Genomic DNA, 21,900 nt, shown 5'->3' with positions numbered 1-21,900 from the left:
GCATTATTCAAATACTGCGTTACACAAATACTGCTTAACACAAATACTGCGTAACACAAATACTGCATTAATCAAATACTGCCTTACACAAATACTGCGTTACACAAATGCTGCGTTATTCAAATACTGCGTTACACAAATACTGCATGAATCAAATACTGCGTTACACAAATACTGCATTAATCAAATACTGCGTTACACAAATACCGTGTAACACAAATACTGCATTAATCAAATACTGCGTTACACAAATACTGCGTTACACAAATGCTGCGTTACACAAATACTGCATTATTCAAATACTGTGTAACACAAATACTGCGTTACACAAATACTGCGTTACACAAATACGGCGTTACACAAATATTGCATTACACAAATACTGCGTTACTCAAATACTGCGGGTACACAAATACTGCGTTACACAAATACTGCATTAATCAAATACTGCGTTACACAAATACTGCGTAACACAAATACTGCATTAATCAAATACTGCGTTACACAAATACTGCATTATTCAAATACTGCGTTACACAAATACTGCTTAACACAAATACTGCATTATTCAAATACTGCGTTACACAAATACTGCTTAACACAAATACTGCATTATTCAAATACTGCGTTACACAAATACTGCGTTACACAAATGCTGCATTACACAAATACTGCATTATTCAAATACTGCGTAACACAAATACTGCGTTACACAAATACTGCGTTACACAAATACGGCGTTACACAAATACTGCATTACACAAATACTGCGTTACTCAAATACTGTGGGTACACAAATACTGCGTTACACAAATACTGCGTTACACAAATACGTCATCATAGTACACAAATACTGCATTACTTAAATACTGTGTTACTTAAATACTGCGGGTACACAAATACTGCGTTGCTGTGTATGTAGTGGGCTACTGTGCCAAGCCCTGTGGATCTAGTACTGTGTGTACTACTGTGAGTAGAACTGTGTGTAGTACTATCTGTAGTATCCTACCCTAACCCTAGAGACAGACAGAGAGACAGATTTTTATATTTTTCAACAAAAACTTTATTTAATCTAGTATTATAAATACTATAAATACTATATAATTAAAGAATATATAAATCCATACTTTCATTCTAAATAAGTTACAACTCACTGAACAAATGATATTTTCATAACACCACATTAAATTCTTTCATGTTTCACTAACACAACAAAGAGGAACTCACTGTTTTTTCTACTGTTATAAAAATAGACAACTTGGCCACTCCCTCCACTAAATGAAGCAGCTGCCATGTACGATCCAACTTCCTGAATAAAAGATCCGATATGTCAAAGGTTCAAGTCCTTTACATTCAGAGAAGTTCAGATTCTGATCCATCACAAAAACACTGGAGACCGTAGCTTCGACTTTAGCAACAGCTGAAGCCCCATTGAAGATCAGCTGACCTCTTATTTAATGTTCCTCTCCACACTGTTACCAGTTTACCATTCAGTTTCATTTTGTTTCAGGATTTTACACGATACTTGTATAGTGTTTTTCCAGTTAACATGTAGAAATCTGAAACCTTGAGTACTGGTCCGGTGAGTCCTTTCAAAACTCTGGAAAATCCCAGTTCAGGAAAAGGATCATCTTCTGTATCACTGTTACATTCTGTTACTGCTTTGTCGTTTGCAGATCCAGGACCACATCGTGAATCAGAGATCGTGATCATATTGGTGGATCCTGATCCTGGTGTCAGCTGATCGAGGACTATCATCACAACAAGACTTCTTGATACACAACATGTCTCCTCACATCTTCTACCATCAGGAAGTCCTCAGTTCCTCTGCTCCTTCATCTCCATCACACATTCTGTAGAAACACTTGAAACATGAAGTTACAAACTGGTTCTTCTCATGTAGTGAATCCTGTTGTTGTGTTGATGTGTTGTTGTGTTGATGTGTTCAGGTCCATCAGCGTCTGTTGGACTTGTGTCCTGGGAGAGGATCCTCACATGGGACTGAGCTTCATTCACTGATCACTAAGTTTCTGTTTGACTCTTGTTGAGTTAAGAACAGAGGAAGTTGCTCCTTGTTAACATCTATGAGACAAACTGGGATTTGTGAATATGGGCTATACTAATAAAATGAGATTGATGACATTCCTGCAGCAATTCCAGTTATCAGTTAGTGTTTTAATCCACAAGTTCAGAATGTCCCTGGTGTATCGATGAGACCTGAAACCAAGTAAAAATGCCACTGCCTCTGTATTATTGAAACCAGCATCTACTATATGCCTCAATTTAATAGTCCATAAATCAATGATTCTACCAGAAGAGGGAAGCTCCAGACGTGTCCCTTGAATGAGTTCCTTGTTTTAAAAAGTCCCTGGTCCATCCACTCACACATTTCCAGTGTTCAACAGAAACAGAGATTCTTCGAACACAGTTTTTCTTAAAATAATACTTTGCTAATTTCTCCATAGCACATCATGTGCCTGGTGACGCTGAACAAACTTCTGAAGCAGCTACTGGAGAAATGCACTAAAGTTAAACCATGTCCACCTTCCTCTTTAGGCAGCAGAAGTTCACTCTGAGACCAACAACAGATGCAATACCTCCAACCAGCCTGCAGGTGGCTCCATGTGCTAATCTATGACACAAAGTGGAAGAAACCATGTGATTTATGATCAGAACTCTTCTCCCTCTGAATGACATTTGTGGTAGAGTCCTTTCCATTCTGCTGCTTTTCTTTGACCCTTCTCCCCCTCCCTCCCAGGTCGTCTTCTTCACTACATCTTCATTTACAGGATATTTCAACCCATTTCTTTTCCATTTCCTTCCTGTTAGTGACAAAAGTTCATCATATAAACATTCATATTCAGGTAAAGATCATTTTCTCTGATTATCTGATGAAGTTGTCACAAACATAAATACATCCTTCCTGTAGCCGTTTCAAAGTAAAAGCGTTTCACTTTGTGAATCCATTCATTTGTTCTAACGGGGCTTTGTTTGTTATCGACAGACCGGAAGTTTCATACGTTAAAGTCCCGACACTTGACCTCAGCTTTAAGAGAACTTTCCCTTTAACTCACCTGACGCGACCACACCTGAGCTTCACTTCCGGACTGTGTGACAACAAAAACAACAGAAGAAGAAGAAGAAGAAGGAGAAGAAGAACGAGGAAAAGGAGAAGAGGAGAAGAGGAGAAGAGGAGAAGAGGAGGAAGATCATCTCCTCGGTCAGTGTGTGTGACCTTTGACCTGTCGATCAGTTTGAATCCAGTTCAGTATCATTCCACCTCTGTTAGCATGTTAGCTTGTTAGCACCGCGCTAATGGCCGTTTTCCATTGAGTTCGATTTTTTGGTGACGTGATTTCTGATCACTGATCTTTTACACTCACGTGGTCATTGATAATGACGTAATACTCGGTTCGAAACCGTGTTGGTTCGATTGTTGTTGTTTATGTTTTATCTGAATCACGTCATGGCCGCCATGTTACGGTCAGTGACGTCATATGTAGCAAACGTACCTGCAGACTGGCCTTCAGTCACGTGAGCAGGGGCCTGTGCTATGAAGTGAGTTCCACATGTCCAGGATCAGTTAGCTGGCTGCACTTAGCCTGACAATCCCAGTCACACCAGTGACACGAAGCTGACCAATCACAGCCATGGACAGTTTGACTGACAGCAGAGCTGAGGATCAAACTGTTGTATAATAAAAATCAGAGGAGAACAAACACCCAGAATAAAAGAAACACTAAATGCAGGAAGAACATCTGGGATTGTGTCCATGTTTGCACAGCAAACCTCAGGATGGGCAGTATTTGTGATACATGTACATATTTAGTATTTTGTAATTTCAACTCTATAGCTTTGATGAAGATTTATTCATATTTTGTACCAAAATACTTTAGTGTTTTGTATTTTTGTAGTTTTAAAAATACTGTAAAATACTTTGTGAGAGAAAAAGAGAACTACTGCACGAAGCCTCTGATTAGTGTCGAGTCATTTGTTGGTTTGTTTGGATCAGAACATCGAGCTTCAGAAAACCTCCAGAGAAGAAGAAGCACAAAGTGAGAAACGTGTTGGTCACCAGCTCTTCTACAATTCTTAACATTTCCTGTTTCCTGTTTGTTTCAAAGCTTTGGGATTTGGTGTTTGTTTTAGTATCCGAGGCTAAATCTTTTTACGGAGTGTTCTAGCTAATTATTTAACCTGAGCAACATTAGCAGCCCTCCCAGTTTATCTTAAGTTTTCATTGGTTGTGCACCGACTGAACTCTGCAGACCCTCAGAGCTTTCTCCAGAGGAGGTGCATGTGTTGATGACACTTCTAGTTACCATGGTGATTTACCCCGATAACAAGTGAACGATGTTTGTAGGACTGAAAAATCTGAATTAAACCTGTAGTTAACCTGATGACCGTCGTAGTTCAGGCCCGAGTTCTGCAGGTGTAGATAAACAAACATGAGTTTGATTACATTTATTTATTATAAATTTAATATCAATAAATCTAATCCAAAAAGTAAAAACATATTTGCATCGATGAACTGTCCAAACAGGAAACAGGACAGAAGACAGAAGACAGACGATGAGAAGACACACTGAGGGAGAGGACGAGGTGGTGACATCATCAATGACGGAGTCCAGCACGCTGCAGTGGCCTGGGGACAGACAGATAGTGGGACAGACGGGTGGTAAGATGGGTGAAGGACAGACATGTGGACAGAATGGTGAGGGACAGACAGGTAAAGGGGACAGGATGAGTGTGAGGTCCAGCGAGCAGACGAGTTGGACAGAAAGTGAGAGAGTGTTGATGGCAGATGGGGGTAAGGGGGAGGGGATGGGATCAGTTGGAGAGTGGGAGGGGTTGACGACATACCTGGACAAGGAGGTGGAGCCTACAGAGAATCATCTTCCAGAAAAAGCTGCTCAGGTGTTTAGTCCTGCAGTGACCGTCCTCCCCTCCCTGTCCTCACCCAGACAGAGTGAGGCATTCTGGGACATGGAGTCAGAGAGGAGTCCCTTCCTGGGTCCCAGAGGAGCGTCCCAGGACTACAACCAACATGACTGCCAGTACGAGTGGACCAAAGACACGCCCCCTGCCAGATGTAAGTAAAACGTTTCCTCACCTGTCTCACCTCCTCTCCCCTTCCCCTTTAACTTGTCTGTCTCTCAGGTGGGCGGGGCTGTCCCAGTAGAGACATCCTGAAGGTGGGCGTATCCTTGGTGATCTCAGCGCTCTTTTTCCCCTTCCTGGTGTGGGGGGGATTTGTGTTCCTGCCGTTTGACGCCCCCTTGCTGGACGGCGCCCCCTTGAGGCTCATCTACACACTTCGCTGCTCCGTGTTTGCCGCCACGCCCATCGTCCTCGGTGAGTCCAACGGACGTCATCTGTCAGTGGGTGTCTCCGTAGCATCCGTCTCTCACCCATCCATCTCTCACCTGTCCGTCTCAGGTTGGCTGGTCCTGGGCGTCACTCGGCTCCGCTCGGGCGTGTTGCGGCCACTGTTCGATGATGAGATGAAGGAGGCGGAGCTTTATGATGTCACTGTCCACCACCGCTTCGTCTCTGACTCCACCTCCTTGTTCCTGATCTACTTCCTGCAGCTGGTCGTCATGGCGATGTACCTGAGCCAAGAACACCTGAAGCTCGTCCCCCTGCTGACGGTCGTTTTTGCCTTTGGACGGTGAGTCACGTGACCCGTTTTCAAACATTCAGAGGAGCGCTTGATTTACATCTCAGGCGGATTTAACCTGGTCAATTCATTTGTGTTTGATTTGTGTCTCAGGCTGATTTACTGGGTGGCTGCAGCTTTTGGCAGCAGCGTCCGAGGTTTTGGTTTCGGCCTCTCTTTCCTGCCGAGTCTGGTCATGATGGTCGCCAACATCTACTTCATCTTCATGGTGGAGGCGGCAGGTTCCATCTTCAGCGTCCTGCCTCCTCCTGAGACGCTGGCTCCGCCCTCCGGCAGACAGAGGTTCTGGGGATGATCGACAACTTTTCTGTTTGTCATCGTTTGTTTTTTAAAACTTGATTTTTTTTATCATCTGAAACAAAAACAGTTGTTTATAAACCCCGCCTTCTTCATGTATAGCCACACCTACCTGATGTTTGTTTGGACTCATCTTCTGAAATCTTTTATGATCCTTAAAGATGTTTTTCAAGTTTCACAATAAAAGAATAAAACATCACATCCTGATTCTGTTTAAAGAGACAATGAGTGTTCACACAGGTTTGTGGTCTGAAGTGGTCTGTGAGGTCTGAAGTGGTCTGATGTGATCTGAGGGGTCTGAAGTGGTCTGTGAGGTCTGAAGTGATCTGAGGTGGTCTGTGAGGTCTGATGTGATCTGAGGTGGTCTGTGAGGTCTGAAGTGGTCTGTGAGGTCTGATGTGATCTGAGGTCTGAAGTGGTCTGTGAGGTCTGATGTGATCTGAGGTGGTCTGTGAGGTCTGATGTGATCTGAGGTCTGAAGTGGTCTGTGAGGTCTGATGTGATCTGAGGTCTGAAGTGGTCTGTGAGGTCTGATGTGATCTGAGGTCTGAAGTGGTCTGATGTGATCTGATGTGGTCTGTGAGGTCTGAAGTGGTCTGATGTGATCTGAGGTGGTCTGTGAGATCTGAAGTGGTCTGTGAGATCTGAAGTGGTCTGTGAGGTCTGATGTGATCTGAGGTCTGAAGTGGTCTGTGAGGTCTGATGTGATCTGAGGTCTGAAGTGGTCTGTGAGATCTGAAGTGGTCTGTGAGGTCTGAAGTGGTCTGTGAGATCTGAAGTGGTCTGATGTGATCTGAGGTGGTCTGTGAGGTCTGAAGTGGTCTGATGTGATCTGAGGTCTGAGGTGGTCTGTGAGATCTGAAGTGGTCTGTGAGATCTGATGTGATCTGTGAGATCTGAAGTGGTCTGTGAGGTCTGAAGTGGTCTGTGAGGTCTGATGTGATCTGAGGTCTGAAGTGGTCTGTGAGGTCTGATGTGATCTGAGGTCTGAAGTGGTCTGATGTGATCTGAGGTGGTCTGTGAGGTCTGAAGTGGTCTGTGAGGTCTGATGTGATCTGATCCTGACTCTGATGAAACAGTTTTATTGTAAAAACATACATTAAATAATCTTGAGGTTTGATATTTACACATTTTACAGGGTCGTTAAACACAACAACCTTTTCACAATAAAAGTTCTTCATATACAAATGGAACTGTTTGGCTGCTGTGTCTCTTCTGATTGGTTCAAATCAGTCCTCCTCATTTGCTGCTGGCTCATTGGGCGGAGCCTCGTCCTCGGAGCTGGTCTGACGAGCCGCCGTCCGAAACAAATGCATCAAATCACGAAACCTTCCAGACACCTGGAGAAACGTGGGACGGTTACTGACGCCTGTTTCAAACCTCACACCAACCAATCGCAGCAGAGACAAGGAGCCGTCAATCACCTCACTGGGAGTCTTGTTGCCGAGCAGAGTAGAGATGGACTGGAACGTGTTCTGATTGGCTCCTTCCTGCTGACACGTGGTCAGGATGACTCGGTCCGCCTCCCTGAGAAACAACAAGAAGTTTAAACACTGTGCTCCTCCTCCTGATGGAGAGACGAAGGAGGAAGAGGAGGAGGAGGGGGATCAGTACCTGGTCCACAGAATGACTTTCTCTCCACTTGCAGTCAGAGAAATGTTCTTTGCACAGACGGGGAGATCAGGAGGAGCAGAGGAGGGAGAGGTGGCAGAAGAGGAGGTGATGGAGGAGGAGATGATGGAGGAAGAGGAGGAGATGGAGGAGGAGGTGCAGACAGAGGGAGACGAGGAGGTAACTGATGTAGAAGTGAAGATGGAGGAGGACACAGAAGAAGTGATGGTCGAGGAGGTGACAGAGGGAGAGAGAGAAGAAGACGAGGTTATGAAGGGACGTAGCGCCTCCTCTCTTCTGCTCCTTGTCACTGCAGGACTCTGCTCTTTGTTCTTCTTCTCATCTTCATTGTCCTCCTCATCGTCCAGCTCCTCCTCCTCCTTCTCATCAGTCAGACGGAATGAGCCTTCCCATGATGCACTGCTCCGATCTGATTATATACAGACACACACACACTGGTTTTGTTAATGACACCACACCTGAGTGTGTACAGGTGTGTGTACAGGTGTGTGTTTGTGTGACCTTGAGGTGGACTGTCTTCAACAGACTGCTCCAGATATTTGTCACCTGATTGGTTGTGGACGGTGAGGTCAGAGTAAAGAGGGTCCAGACTCTTCATGGCTCTGGACACGCCCCCTGAGGTCTGGAGGGACAATAAACTGGTGAGTTGAGATTCTGCCTGTCACTGGTTCACACCTGGGCCCTGAACTACGAAGCAGGAAGTTCATGCTGCCATGGTAACTCATGCTGAACACACAATGACAATACATGTAAATGACATGTGATGGAAACAGGTGACATTAAATTCAGATCTGCTCTGTTAATGAAGTTTTACCATAAAAACAATCCCAGATGTTTTACCAGCTGTTCTGCCTGCATTTAGCAGCTGGAATTTTTGACCTTTTACTGGATGTTTGTATTTTTTATTATTCAACAGTTTGATCCTCAGCTCTGCTGTCAGTCAAACTGTCCAGGTCTGTGATTGGTTGTATGCAGGAAACCCCGCCCCTTTTATGTGCACTGTCAGTAGGAAAACCTGAGTTAACTTAACGAGTGGATAACCAGCGTCATGTGACCACTTAGTTACCTAACTTGATTGTTAAGTTCAGCTGGATAAAGAGATCCTGGATATGTTGAACCAACTTCATAGTACAGGACCATGATGAAAAATGGAGGACAGACCTTGTTGCCATGACAACGAGAGCACCCTTTCCTCGTGTGTCTGCGGATCTTTGTGTTGTGACAGGGCCAGTCTTTATCCACCCAATCACAGTCCTGGAAACATACACGTGGTCAGAACAGAGTGAATGTGTGAGAATAATGACTGAAAGCTTTATTGACCTTGTAGTTTTTGTGGGCAGCCATCTTCCTCCTCTGGCGTCGGCTCGTTGCTGGTTGGATTTTATGCCCCTCCTCTTCCTCTTCAAGCTCTGGGAGTGTCACTTCCTCAAAGCCACCACTGGCTCCGCCTCCTGACACTGGGACAACGGCATCTCCACTGTCTAAACCACACACTCCCTCTTCTGGCCAATGAGCTTCTTCGAACTGTCCGGGACAGGCAGGAGGGGGGCGGAGGTCGTCAAAAAATACCCAGAATTCTGCTTGCAGATGGGTGTGGCCTTTGAGGAGCGTGACCATCTGAGCTTTCAGCTGAGAACCAAGAGAACAGGTGATTTTACCTCAATACGCCGGGACATAGCGGATCAATAATGTAAAGAAACAGCTGATCAATCATATCAGATCAATCAGATCAATATCCAGATTGATTGGTCGATTACCTCGTGGATGCCGTCTGGACTCAGTTCAGGACTCGTCTGAAGAGCTTTGATGATTTTCTGATAATGTGATGGATTTTCTCCAAAACTAATTTCTAACTGTCGCAGGAAACGACGGCTGCGGTCAAACGCCTGCTGCTCCTCCCACTGCAGAGACATACGTAATCAATACCCCAGAGAAAATACATCTGATCAGAGACACAACAGATGGCGCCCCCTGTGCTCACCAGGCCACACTGCAGCGCCTGCTCAGGTTGCAGGAATGCGGCGAAGTCTCGGAGGAGGTCTGTCCGATCTCCCAGGATGCACTGCAGTCTTCTGAACAGCAGCACCACTTCCTGTCCGTCTCCCACCTGCTCAAACTTGTTCAGCAGTGACACAAACTCCTCCACCTGTGCAGGTACGTCCTGCAGCGCCTCCCGCACCTGCCAACACAGAGACCGAGGTTAACGCGGCTCAAAACGTCCACGTCGCCGACGGAAACAGTCGTCCTCTCACCCGGTTCAGGTAACTCTGGGCGAACGCCACGTCTTTGCTCTCCCGTTGCGGGTCGTTGTCCAGGATGTTTTCATCAAACAGCAGCAGCAGTTTCGCAGAGTCTTTACTGCGACGCTCCTGACGACGACTCCTCAGGCTGCCGAGAGGTCGGGTGCGACCTGCAGAGACCGAGAGCTCAGGAAAAACACCACTTAGACATTTAGTGACGGACACAACAAAATGACCTCTGACCTCGACCTCTGCCAGGACACCTTCCTCCTCCTCTGGGCGTCCCTTCTCCGGATGGCATCTCCTCATCTCCTCCCACCGTACCACTCCTCCCCTCTTCGGACTCCTCCCCTTTAGGCCCCTCCTCCTCCTCCTCTTCCTCCTCCTCCTCTTCCTGAGAGCCGGCCGATGTCGGCGAATGATCCTCTTCCGAGTCTCCGTCAGCACAGAGACGCCGCTCCGCCGCCAGCCAGGTCAGCTGCTTCATGGTCTCCTGAAAGGTCAGAGGTCAGAGGTGTCATGTGTCCGAAATCCTTCACTAACCACGACCTCACTGTTCAGTGACTTCAGGACGACGACAACGACGACGTCAGCTGTTTAGTTTAAATATATATTTCATACTTAGTATTAATACATCATTAAATGTAGGAATAACTTGCTCTGCTCATATTTACATTTTATAGGACAGGCCGGGCTGTTCCAATGCATTATGGGACATAAGAGTCAGTCAGCTGAAGGAACCTCACAGTCCTCGAATAGAACAGGAAATAGAACCTTCACATTAGAGCTGAACTCCCATCATGCACCCTGCTTCTGTTTACCTGCAACTCTGGAACAGACAGCACCGACTCCTCCGACGCTGATGACATCACTTCCTCCTCGTCTTCATCCTGTGTGAGGTCATCAAAGTCCTCCTCCTCTTCCTCCTCTTCCTCCTCCTCCTCCTCCTCGTCACCCTGTTGGTCCTGATCTTCATCCTTTTCCTTTTCTCCCTCCTCCTCGTCCCTCTCTGCTCCCCCGTCCTCCCGCTGTCCCTCCTCTCCCTCCTGTCTCTGCTCCTCCCCACCTCCACTACCTGTTTCCTCTCCTCCTCCTCCTCCTCCTCCCTCTTCCTCCTCTCCGCCAGTCTTCTCTCCTCCACTCAAACTGACCACTCCCACCATTATCAAATCCTCCTCCATCTCCTCCACCTGACTCTCCTCCTCTCCTGGGGGGCGTGGCCTAGTAGAGGTCTGCTTCACCTCTGCCAGCCCCTCTCTGATTTGTCTGTCGTGCTGTTGCCCAGATGCATGTTGGGAGGAGGTGGTGGGCGGAGCTGGCTCCGTCAACACCATCTCCAGGAGGAGGCAGCAAGGCTTTATGGGGGCAGCTGAGCAAGGGATGATGGGATTTGTAGTGGACAGTGAGGGGAGGGGTAGAACAAGGGGGGCAGTACTCTGCTGTGTGCTCTGGCCAATAGGAAAACAGGACTGCTCCGCACAGACAGGGTGAGAGGGGACTGGATGAACAGCAGCCAATGGGGCGGCCCCACAGACAGGAGGCGGAGCCAACAGAAGGGCTCCTGAAACAGGTGAGTCGGAGAGTAACGTGATACCTGGAGGAGAGAGAGACAGGTAGCTGATTGGCTGCACAACTACCTGTCTGTCTACCTGTCCCTCCGCCTGTCTGTCTGCCGGGGCTTTAGCGAGTGGCAGCAGAAAAGCATTGTGGGCCAGGTTGAAGAGGCGTCTGTGGCGGGGGGGATGGGGGCGGGATGTCTTGCTGAGGTAATGTGGGTGGAGCCTGAGGGTGCAGGTCGGGGGCAGGGAGGGGGGGTAAGAGTTGGCGCCCAGTCGGGTCTTCTGGATGATCTGTTGACTGTTCTACAGGTGAGAACGTCAGAACATCAGAACGTCAGAACGTCAGAACGTGACCAGGAGGTTAATTAACATTTTATATTTGCTCGTGATGAGTCTAACGGACCTTGAGCCAGCTGGGCATGTTGGAGGTGTTTCTGTCCACTGGGGGGCGCTGGTCTCCTGCTTGAACTCTGCTGCAGACGCGTGGCAGCGGTGGAACCACATGATGAGTCATAAACAACTGAAAACACAAGACAAACTTCACCGTCACACCTCCACCACTTCACCTGTCACACCTCCACCTGTCACACCTCCACAGTCACACCTCCACATCTTCACCTGTCACACCTCCACAGTCACACCTCCACATCTTCACCTGTCACACCTCCACCTGTCACACCTCCACATCTTCACCTGTCACACCTCCACCACTTCATCTGTCACACCTCCACCTGTCACACCTCCACATCTTCACCTGTCACACCTCCACATCTTCACCTGTCACACCTCCACATCTTCATCTGTCACACCTCCACCTGTCACACCTCCACATCTTCACCTGTCACACCTCCATCTCTTCATCTGTCACACCTCCACCTGTCACACCTCCACCCCTTCACCTGTCACACCTCCACATCTTCACCTGTCACACCTCCACCCCTTCACCTGTCACACCTCCACATCTTCACCTGTCACACCTCCACCCCTTCACCTGTCACACCTCCACATCTTCACCTGTCACACCTCCACCCCTTCACCTGTCACACCTCCACCACTTCATCTGTCACACCTCCACATCTTCACCTGTCACACCTCCACCCCTTCATCTGTCACACCTCCACATCTTCACCTGTCACACCTCCACATCTTCACCTGTCACACCTCACAGCTGTTTTAAGACCATGTGTAGTGATGTCAGTGATGTGACATCATATCACAGCGAGGTGATGTCACAGTGATGTCACCTTGATGACGTTGTCTGGTGGTCCTCTGGGTCCGCTCATCTCTTTGATGCGTTTCTTTAAACTCCATCGATTCTTACACAGCAGGTACGAGCTGATCAGCTGATCCAAGTCAACCGCCCCCTCGAAGTGCTTCAAACCCAGAACGATTAGCCTGCACAGATGCATCATGGGAGACATGATAGTGTGTGAGCATCAGACTCTCAGTGTTGTGCGCTTGCCGTGTAGTCGTGTTGATGTACCCGTCTTCTCCTGCAGTGTAAATACTCCTCTGGTGTTGGTTGTGGATGGCAGGGTCCAGGCTGCACACAGGAAGTAGTTCTGGGTAGAGAAAGACAGGTCGTGTGGCGAAGAGCCAGGCGGCGTGGGCGGGAAGCAGAGGGAAAGCGTGACCTGGAAACAGAATAAGAAGCTGAGACACTGACGGGTCATTTCTCTGACAACACAAACACTTGGTTCTCCTCCTTACTGTTGGTAGCAGGCGTCATCCTCGGGAGCCACCGTCTGGATGCAGAAGGATCTGCAGCAGCCGGTGGATGCGCCGCTCTCTGCTCAACCTCCTGCAGGAGAGCCAGCGCCCCCTGGAGGTTACACACTCTGAAACTGCTGGGGAGAAAAAGCTCCTCCTGACGTCTGGCAAACTGCTGCAACTCGTCCTGGAGAAGGAGATGTATGTGGTTATGCTTTTGACAGAATTTCCTGATTGGGGGGTGGGTGTGGGTGTGGGGGTGGGTGTGGGTGTGGGGGTGGGGGGGTGGGTGTGGGTGTGGGTGTGGGGGTGGGGGGGTGGGTGTGGGTGTGGGGGTGGGGGGGAGGGGGTGTGGGGGTGGCGGCATTTTAGACAGCAGTACTGACTAAAATGTATGATTTTTAAGATTTTCGATTATGGACTTCCGGTTTAACTCTGTCCGTTCCTCTGTCCTTCAGTTTTCATTCCATCTGGATTAAACGTTTAGTTTTACCTTCATGCTAATGTATGTGAAATGCACTGAAAACACATAAACAGATCTTTAGTTCAGTTACAGATTGTATTATTGATTCTGAAGAACATATTTGACTGTATTTATCAATGTGTTATCGTCTGACCTGTATTTCTTATAGTTCTTATAATTAATAATAATAATTTCTGTAAAAATTAAAACATTGAGTCCTTGTGGTTCATTTTGAGTATTTCAGACATCAGCTCAGGTGAATGGTTTGGTGGACTCACCAGGTAACGTCTGGTGATGCAGGCTTCCTGTTTCAGTGCGTCGACGTGATGACTGAGCAGGTGAACCTGAGTCAGCAGCTGGATGTGCTGTGACAAACATTCAGTCAGTTCATGATGGAGCTCGATAGATTCATCACAGCACAGAAACAGCTGTTAACAGTTACTAACGACCTTTTCATGGCCTCAGATAATGGACTTGTCTCTATTCTCGTCCTTTTGGATCTTAGTGCAGCATCTGACACCACAGATCATAAGATTCAGTTACAGAGACTGGAAAAACATGTCAGGATCAAAGGAACATTAGACTGGTTTAAATCATATTTATGCACACACAAGTTAGTCATGGAGTTCCACAAGGTTCTGTCCTTGGACGGATACTCTTCACTTTGCATTTGCTCCCTTTAGGCAACATCATCAGAAAGCACCACGTACACTTCCATTGTTACGCAGATGAAATCCAGCTGTACATATATGAAGCCTGATGAATCTATTCACTTAAGCTGCTTTCAGACCTGCACTGAACTCCAATTGATTGGGGAAGTTGATAACGCTTTTACCATGTAACAGACGTGTTAATAATGTGGAGGATCTGATGCTTTTGTGAACGCGTCTGTGGAGAAAAGCTCTGGGGGGGGTTGTTGATCAGTATGGCTGGGTAGGGTAATTTACGTACCTGCTGTATCTGCTGCTGCAGCTTTAGTTTCTGGGCGGAGTCCAGGTGGAAGGCGGGGCTAACCAGGCTTGGCAGCACTAAGACGGGTGAGGTGAAGTTGAGTTGTGGGGTGGGTGTGTCCTTTCGATTTATGTTGTCATGGTGATGGTTGGTCGTGTCCTGCAGCGCCCTCCTCTGCTGCAGAGCTTCATACTGTTTTTTGAACATCTGCCGTCGCTCTGTTAACAGGTCGGCTAACGGTGCCTCGAAACTGCAGACAGAACACTCAAGATGTTCTTTAGGTTCTTCATCTATTCTTAACATGTTCTATATATTCTGCACCTATTTCTTCTTTCCTGACTCACTGAGGCTGTGAACTAAAGTCTGATCAAAGACTGAACAATGTGTTGTGTTAACAGGTTCTATTATGACATATCTGACAAGAGTGAAACAGTATGTCGCCCCCTGCTGTACTCGTCTTCACGTTTCTGTTTGAAGAAGCAGCAGCAGCTGAGGACATTTCTTTTCCTCCCGACCCAAACAGTAACAGCACGTCTTTGCTGCACCGTCCCAACGGGAGGACGCCACTCTGATTGTATGTCTGGACTGTTCATATACACAACACAACATTTATTCTCAATAAAATCAATAGTAATGATCAATAGTGGGGGGGGGGGGGGGTTAACCAGCCTGGTGGAAACACTGGTTTGCACTGATGATTGTGTTTCTATAGATGAATGTGTTCATACATAGGAATGTCTTGAAGTCTGAGAACAGAAGTTTCTGCAGTTTTACCGTAAAGCCTGAGGGATATTGAATTTGGGTGCAGTCTGTGACGGGGCCTCCTCTTCCTCGGCTGGCTCCTGCCCCTCAGCTCCCACCTCCTCCTCCTGGAGCTGAAGAGTGACAGCATCACGTGAAGTGACGTTATGTTATTTACATTCATTTACTTATATACTTTAAACATAAATATATTTGTATCTGCAAGTTTATATATAACAGTTTCAGAAACGTCTTTGTGATTAGTTTCTGGTGGAAATTAGTTTTGTTCCACAGGATAATTTTTTGCTGTAAAACCATGAGTGACCAATGCTCCTGAGCGGTAGCACTATATCCTGGTCTTTAAATAACCATGAAGTGGCCTCACTGTCTCAAAGAGCTCATCCAGCAGCTCGTTGACTTCCCTCTCTGAAGAAGAAGAAGAAGAAGAAGAAGAAGAGTGAACACAGCGCCCCCTTAGTGGTGATTCATACACTTCAAGAATTCAAGTCCAAAGAGTCAACATGTCGTCGACAGGACTGATCTGAGAGTGAGACAGGAAATGGATGAAGACACCTACTGGTGATCTGGACAGCTCGGTCTGTCCTGTAGTCCTCCAGGTCGGGTTCATCCATGTCGTCCAGGAAGTTATATTCAGGGTCATCATCGTCATCTGCTTCCTCTAGTGATGTATGCAAAAGCAACAACAACAACAGACACACTTCAACAACAACAACAGACACACCTCCTGCTTGTTGGAGTAGACAGCAGGAAGCTGTGGTTCTGTCAGGACTACAGTCATCGCTCAACACACTGACACTTTTTATTTATAGATGAAAACCAATTCATCGCTCGGACAAAGCCCGACTAAATTAATCATGTGTGATATTAGGAAGAAGTAGTGATTGATGAACAGTTTTTTATTGTGATGTAAGGTTTTAAAAATAAAACTTCCTGTAGTAACACAATCAATAACTTTGTCTACATAACACATGTTACACATATTTACATGTTCATGTCTGGACTTAAGCGACAAACGATTGAAAATGTTAATTACAGTTTCGGTTCTGAAAAAATAAACAATGAGGCAGATTAAATAAATGTGACCGTCAGACTCTAACCTTCACTGTCAGGGACCATGAGCCCCTGCAGCCACTTCGTCCAGTGACGGTCCTCCTCCTGCAGGGCGGCGCTCAGGTCGTACATGTCAGCTGTGATATCAGGGGACAGAAGCTCCGCCTCCAGCTGACCCAGAGGAATGTTGACCAGACGAACTTTAGAGCGTGTTCGGAAGGCCAGACAGCCTTCATCATCACCGTCATCCTCCTCCTCATCTTCAGCCTTTCTATGCAGAGACTGAGACACAGACCGTTAGTGTGTGGGTGGGGCTTAATGTAACCTAGTTTGAAGTGTGGCTGAATTTAAAAATTACCAGATAAAAGGTGCGGGTGGGGGTTAGTGTTACTTGGTTAAAGGTGTGAGTGGGGCTTGGGTGGTGTTACCTGGTTAAAGGTGAGGGTTGAGCCAGAGTCGAGCTCCTCCTCCACAGCATTGAGTCTATCCATGAAGGATTCAGCAGGAGCTGAAAGGAGCTGCTGACAGGTGGAGATCATCATATGCTGCCTCAGGTGACCTGGAGAGCTCTACACAAGGAAAGAGTCAGAGACAGGTCAGAGTACCTATAGGAGTCAGAGGTCAGAGAACCTGTAGGAGTCAGAGGTCAGAGAACCTGTAGGAGTCAGCGGTAAGAGGTCAGAGTACCTGTAGGAGTCAGAGGTCAGAGAACCTGTAGGAGTCAGAGGTCAGAGAACCTGTAGGAGTCAGAGGTCAGAGTACCTGTAGGAGTCAGAGGTCAGAGAACCTGTAGGAGTCAGAGGTCAGAGTACCTATAGGAGTCAGAGGTCAGAGTACCTATAGGAGTCAGAGGTCAGACTACCTGTAGGAGTCAGAGGTCAGACTACCTGTAGGAGTCAGAGGTCAGAGTACCTATAGGAGTCAGAGGTCAGAGGTCAGAGAACCTGTAGGAGTCAGAGGTCAGAGTACCTATAAGAGTCAGAGGTCAGAGTACCTATAGGAGTCAGAGGTCAGAGAACCTGTAGGAGTCAGAGGTCAGAGGTCAGAGAACCTGTAGGAGTCAGAGGTCAGAGTACCTATAAGAGTCAGAGGTCAGAGTACCTATAGGAGTCAGAGGTCAGAGTACCTGTAGGAGTCAGAGGTCAGAGAACCTGTAGGAGTCAGCGGTCAGACTACCTGTAGGAGTCAGAGGTCAGAGAACCTGTAGGAGTCAGAGGTCAGAGAACCTGTAGGAGTCATAGGTCAGAGAACCTGTAGGAGTCAGAGGTCAGAGTACCTGTAGGAGTCATAGGTCAGAGAACCTGTAGGAGTCAGAGGTCAGAGAACCTGTAGGAGTCATAGGTCAGAGAACCTGTAGGAGTCATAGGTCAGAGGTCAGAGAACCTGTAGGAGTCATAGGTCAGAGAACCTGTAGGAGTCAGCGGTCAGAGTACCTGTAGGAGTCAGAGGTCAGAGAACCTGTAGGAGTCAGAGGTCAGAGAACCTGTAGGAGTCAGAGGTCAGAGAACCTGTAGGAGTCAGCGGTCAGAGGTCAGAGTACCTGTAGGAGTCAGCGGTCAGAGGTCAGAGAACCTGTAGGAGTCAGCGGTCAGAGAACCTGTAGGAGTCAGCGGTCAGAGGTCAGAGTACCTGTAGGAGTCAGCGGTCAGAGTACCTGTAGGAGTCAGAGGTCAGAGAACCTGTAGGAGTCAGAGGTCAGAGAACCTGTAGGAGTCATAGGTCAGAGAACCTGTAGGAGTCATAGGTCAGAGGTCAGAGAACCTGTAGGAGTCATAGGTCAGAGAACCTGTAGGAGTCAGCGGTAAGAGGTCAGAGTACCTGTAGGAGTCAGAGGTCAGAGAACCTGTAGGAGTCAGAGGTCAGAGAACCTGTAGGAGTCATAGGTCAGAGAACCTGTAGGAGTCAGCGGTAAGAGGTCAGAGTACCTGTAGGAGTCAGAGGTCAGAGAACCTGTAGGAGTCAGAGGTCAGAGGTCAGAGTACCTGTAGGAGTCAGAGGTCAGAGAACCTGTAGGAGTCAGAGGTCAGAGTACCTGTAGGAGTCAGCGGTCAGAGTACCTGTAGGAGTCAGAGGTCAGAGGTCAGAGTACCTGTAGGAGTCAGAGAACCTGTAGGAGTCAGCGGTCAGAGGTCAGAGTACCTGTAGGAGTCAGAGGTCAGAGGTTAGAGTACCTGTAGGAGTCAGCGGTCAGAGGTCAGAGTACCTGTAGGAGTCAGAGGTCAGAGAACCTGTAGGAGTCAGAGGTCAGAGAACCTGTAGAAGTCAGAGGTCAGAGGTCAGAGAACCTGTAGGAGTCAGCGGTCAGAGTACCTGTAGGGGTCAGAGGTCAGAGAACCTGTAGGAGTCAGAGGTCAGAGGTCAGAGTACCTGTAGGAGTCAGAGGTCAGACAACCTGTAGGAGTCAGAGGTCAGAGTACCTGTAGGAGCTCATTGGTCCTCTGGTCTTCTGGTTGTCTGGACTGAAATATCTTGAGAGGTGAAGACAAACTGTCTCCATCACTGAGGAAGATCTAAACACACACAGACACAGTTTCATGGTACAGTTACAGTAGGTTACAGTAGGTGTGAAAGGTTAAAGGTTCACTAACTTCCTCAGCTGTGTCTTCATCCTCCTCTTCATCATCAGGACAATACTCTTCATCATCATCATCCTCGTCTTCATCAAGATCAATGTCCACAAACTGGGGAGGCTGCGAGACAGACAAGTGAGAGACAGAGACGTGGTAAGAGAGACAGACAGGTGAGAGAAAGACAGGCAGAAATCATCACTGTAACTCACCTTGACTGTGTTCACAACTGACAGACTCCAGTTCAGTGGCTGCAACCAGACAGACAGGTGGACAGACAGACAGGTAAAGGACAGACAGGTGAAGGACAGTGGTTAAACAACCATTAGTTTTAATGTAAAGTAGCAGAGAGGATCATGGGAGGTGGACTTCACCTGTCCTTCCTGGACAACCTGTTTCAGTCTGGACCGAGTCATCTTAGGCTCCTGATGGAAACAGACAGTCAGTCAGAAAGACAGGTACAGAGACAGACAGGTAGACAGGTTGTCTCTTCACATGATGAAACATGGAGACTCACAAACATTGGAAGGTCCTGAGTTTCTCTGATGGCAGTTTTCATCATGGCCACCACATGTTCGTGTGTAATCACCTCCTGACACGGAACACAACACAAGTTACATACCTGATGTGTGAGAACGTTATACATTTTACATAGGAGACTCATCGTGTGTGTTTTTATATATATGTGTGTGTGTTTAATGTGTGTGTATCTGGGTGTGTTTGTGCGTGTCACTCACATGCAGGATGGCCCGCACGTTGCTGGATGTCAGGTTGTGCTGTCTGGACTTCCTGTCCAGGTCGATGTCCAGTCGTCCCAGTTCATCCTCACTGGACTCGTTCCTCTCCGTGGTGACCACCTCCTCCCTCGTCACCCTTCCCACCTCTTGTGAACGACTCAGGTGTGTTCTCACCACCAAGGAACTTCCTGTGCGAGGCTTGGACACTGTCGCTGACTTCCTGTCCTGTCTAAAGACACTTGCCTGTCCGTCCATCTTCAGACATTTAAAAAGCACAGGACAGACATTTCTGGCTGCTAGACGTCTCCGACCCGTCCTCTGAAACACAGCAGATGATCAATACTCACTAATACATATGATAAAAATAAATATGCCAAGTAAAACCGCAGATATGATCATATAACTGAGACGTTACAGGTGAGTTAAAGGGGGACGGACAGGATGACGCAGACGTTGCTTTTATTTAAGTGTCTCTGTCAGTTTTTGTTGTGTTTTGAAACTGAAAACGCATCAAGCTGATCTTAAGATATCAGGTTAAAAAAAAACTAAAAACATAATGTGTGACGCACATGTAACCTTTGACCTTTGACCACCAAAATCTAATCAGTTCATCTTTGAGTCTAAGTGAATATTCGGAACACATTTCAAGAAATTCCCTCTAGACATTCTTGAGATATCGTGTTCAGAGTATGAGACGGACAACCTGAAAACATTATGCCTCTGACTACTTGCTGTCGCTGGAGCGGAGGCTTGAAAATGAATGAAAAGAAAAGGTTGAAATGCGGTTGTGGTTGTTCGTGTTCATGTTAACACACTGATTTAATTCTTTGTGTCCCTGAGGACACACCTGCAGGTAATTTCTAACCGAGGAATTTTGTTTTACGTCAAAAGCATCTTCACATTTACATTTTCAACTTTGAAATGCTTCATTGAGCAGGTTTGTGGTTTTTATGGTAAAAATACACATAGTTTAGCTTTAGTTTGACACACAAAAATATATCACGTGACCAGGATATAACAACGAGTGGGAACGAGATCGGAATCTGTGGTTTACTAACAAGACGTGTGGAAGGGAAGAAACATTAGAATCCCAAGATGAGGACACACTCTGACTCTGAGGACACACACTGACTCTGAGGACACACTCTGACTCTGAGGACACACACTGACTCTGAGGACACACACTGACTCTGAGGACACACTCTGACTCTGAGGACACACTGACTCTGAGGACACACTCTGACTCTGAGGACACACGCTGACTCTGAGGACACACTCTGGCTCTGAGGACACACTCTGACTCTGAGGACACACTCTGACTCTGAGGACACACTCTGACTCTGAGGACACACACTGACTCTGAGGACACACTCTGACTCTGAGGACACACACTGACTCTGAGGACACACACTGACTCTGAGGACACACACTGACTCTGAGGACACACTCTGACTCTGAGGACACACACTGAGGACACACTCTGACTCTGAGGACACACACTGACTCTGAGGACACACTCTGACTCTGAGGACACACTCTGAGGACACACTGACTCTGAGGACACACTCTGACTCTGAGGACACACTCTGAGGACACACTCTGACTCTGAGGACACACTCTGACTCTGAGGACACACTCTGACTCTGAGGACACACTCTGACTCTATACTGAAGAGTCTAGCTGAAACTATCTGTCCCCCAAATAAATATGTATTTCACAGGATGAAGCTACTTAAAGGATCAAAGTATTAAAGTATGTGAGGTTCTCCTCCGCTAACACTCCCAGTACATCAGTATCAGTAAGTGGAGCAGATGCAGTCTGTGGTACTGGGAGCACTTTACGGGTCAGGCTGGTTCTGTTGGGCTCCAGCAGCTGACAGAGGTTCATCCTCTGAGGAGAATCTAGATCTTTCAGAAGCTCATCAGAGGAGCTCATTCAATAACAGCAGCTAACGGCAGCTAACAGAAGCTAACAGAAGCTAACAGAAGCTAAGCTAACACAGTACGAGCCCCTGAGCTAACGGATTATTTCTGTGTACTGGTTTATGGTGGGATGATGGGTGAGAGAGGGACGAGCAGAGAAAGAAAGAACAGAAAGTTTGTCTTTTACCGTCTCACTGATGTCGGCAGCCATCACTCCGTCATGTTAGCACTGTTAGCGCAATTGGCTCTACTTCCGCCAACAACAATGACGTTTCCGGGCCGAGTCCTTCACAATAAAAGCAGAGTGTCGGGAGGTTTGGGTTTTGTCTC

At 47.2% G+C, this 21,900-nt stretch overlaps 2 protein-coding genes across 7 annotated transcripts; one reads left to right on the top strand and one right to left on the bottom strand.

The window, feature by feature from the left end:
- The first annotated feature begins 3,043 nt into the window (after positions 1-3,043).
- tmem79b (transmembrane protein 79b) lies at positions 3,044-6,173 on the top strand. Of its 5 annotated transcripts, none has more exons than XM_034610749.1 (6): positions 3,044-3,220; positions 4,551-4,678; positions 4,965-5,092; positions 5,161-5,355; positions 5,440-5,671; positions 5,774-6,173. In XM_034610749.1, exons 3-6 carry the CDS (start codon positions 4,987-4,989, stop codon positions 5,973-5,975), a joined length of 735 nt encoding a protein of 244 aa, XP_034466640.1. In that variant the 5' UTR covers positions 3,044-3,220; positions 4,551-4,678; positions 4,965-4,986; the 3' UTR covers positions 5,976-6,173. The 5 variants fall into 5 exon arrangements, with proteins under 5 accessions (XP_034466640.1, XP_034466637.1, XP_034466639.1 ...); XM_034610745.1 differs by having other exon boundaries at positions 3,111-3,155; positions 3,200-3,220; positions 4,551-5,092; XM_034610746.1 differs by having other exon boundaries at positions 4,544-5,092.
- An 871-nt stretch (positions 6,174-7,044) lies between these two features.
- On the bottom strand, positions 7,045-21,898 carry LOC117776625 (GON-4-like protein). 2 transcript variants are annotated; one of them, XM_034610734.1, is made up of 29 exons: positions 21,758-21,898; positions 19,649-19,966; positions 19,429-19,503; positions 19,286-19,336; positions 19,124-19,162; positions 18,933-19,034; positions 18,762-18,854; positions 16,773-16,913; positions 16,392-16,626; positions 15,851-15,952; positions 15,659-15,699; positions 15,307-15,407; positions 14,533-14,782; positions 13,860-13,946; positions 13,119-13,305; positions 12,892-13,042; positions 12,653-12,803; positions 11,812-11,928; positions 10,671-11,711; positions 10,093-10,342; positions 9,862-10,019; positions 9,591-9,788; positions 9,367-9,510; positions 8,930-9,238; positions 8,771-8,863; positions 8,111-8,231; positions 7,592-8,018; positions 7,402-7,504; positions 7,045-7,317 (listed from the first exon to the last, which is right to left on the bottom strand). In XM_034610734.1, the coding sequence occupies exons 1-29, from the start codon at positions 21,779-21,781 to the stop codon at positions 7,207-7,209; spliced, it is 5,220 nt and encodes a 1,739-aa protein (XP_034466625.1). In that variant the 5' UTR covers positions 21,782-21,898; the 3' UTR covers positions 7,045-7,206. The 2 variants fall into 2 exon arrangements, with proteins under 2 accessions (XP_034466625.1, XP_034466626.1); XM_034610735.1 differs by lacking the exon at positions 8,771-8,863.
- Between the last annotated feature and the right edge of the window lie 2 nt (positions 21,899-21,900).

The sequence above is a fragment of the Hippoglossus hippoglossus genome, chromosome 16 (assembly GCF_009819705.1).
Source record: "Hippoglossus hippoglossus isolate fHipHip1 chromosome 16, fHipHip1.pri, whole genome shotgun sequence".
Classification (NCBI taxonomy): Eukaryota; Metazoa; Chordata; class Actinopteri; order Pleuronectiformes; family Pleuronectidae; genus Hippoglossus; species Hippoglossus hippoglossus.
Note: the sequence above shows the minus strand (reverse complement) of the source record. Positions and strands in the feature narration are given on the sequence as shown.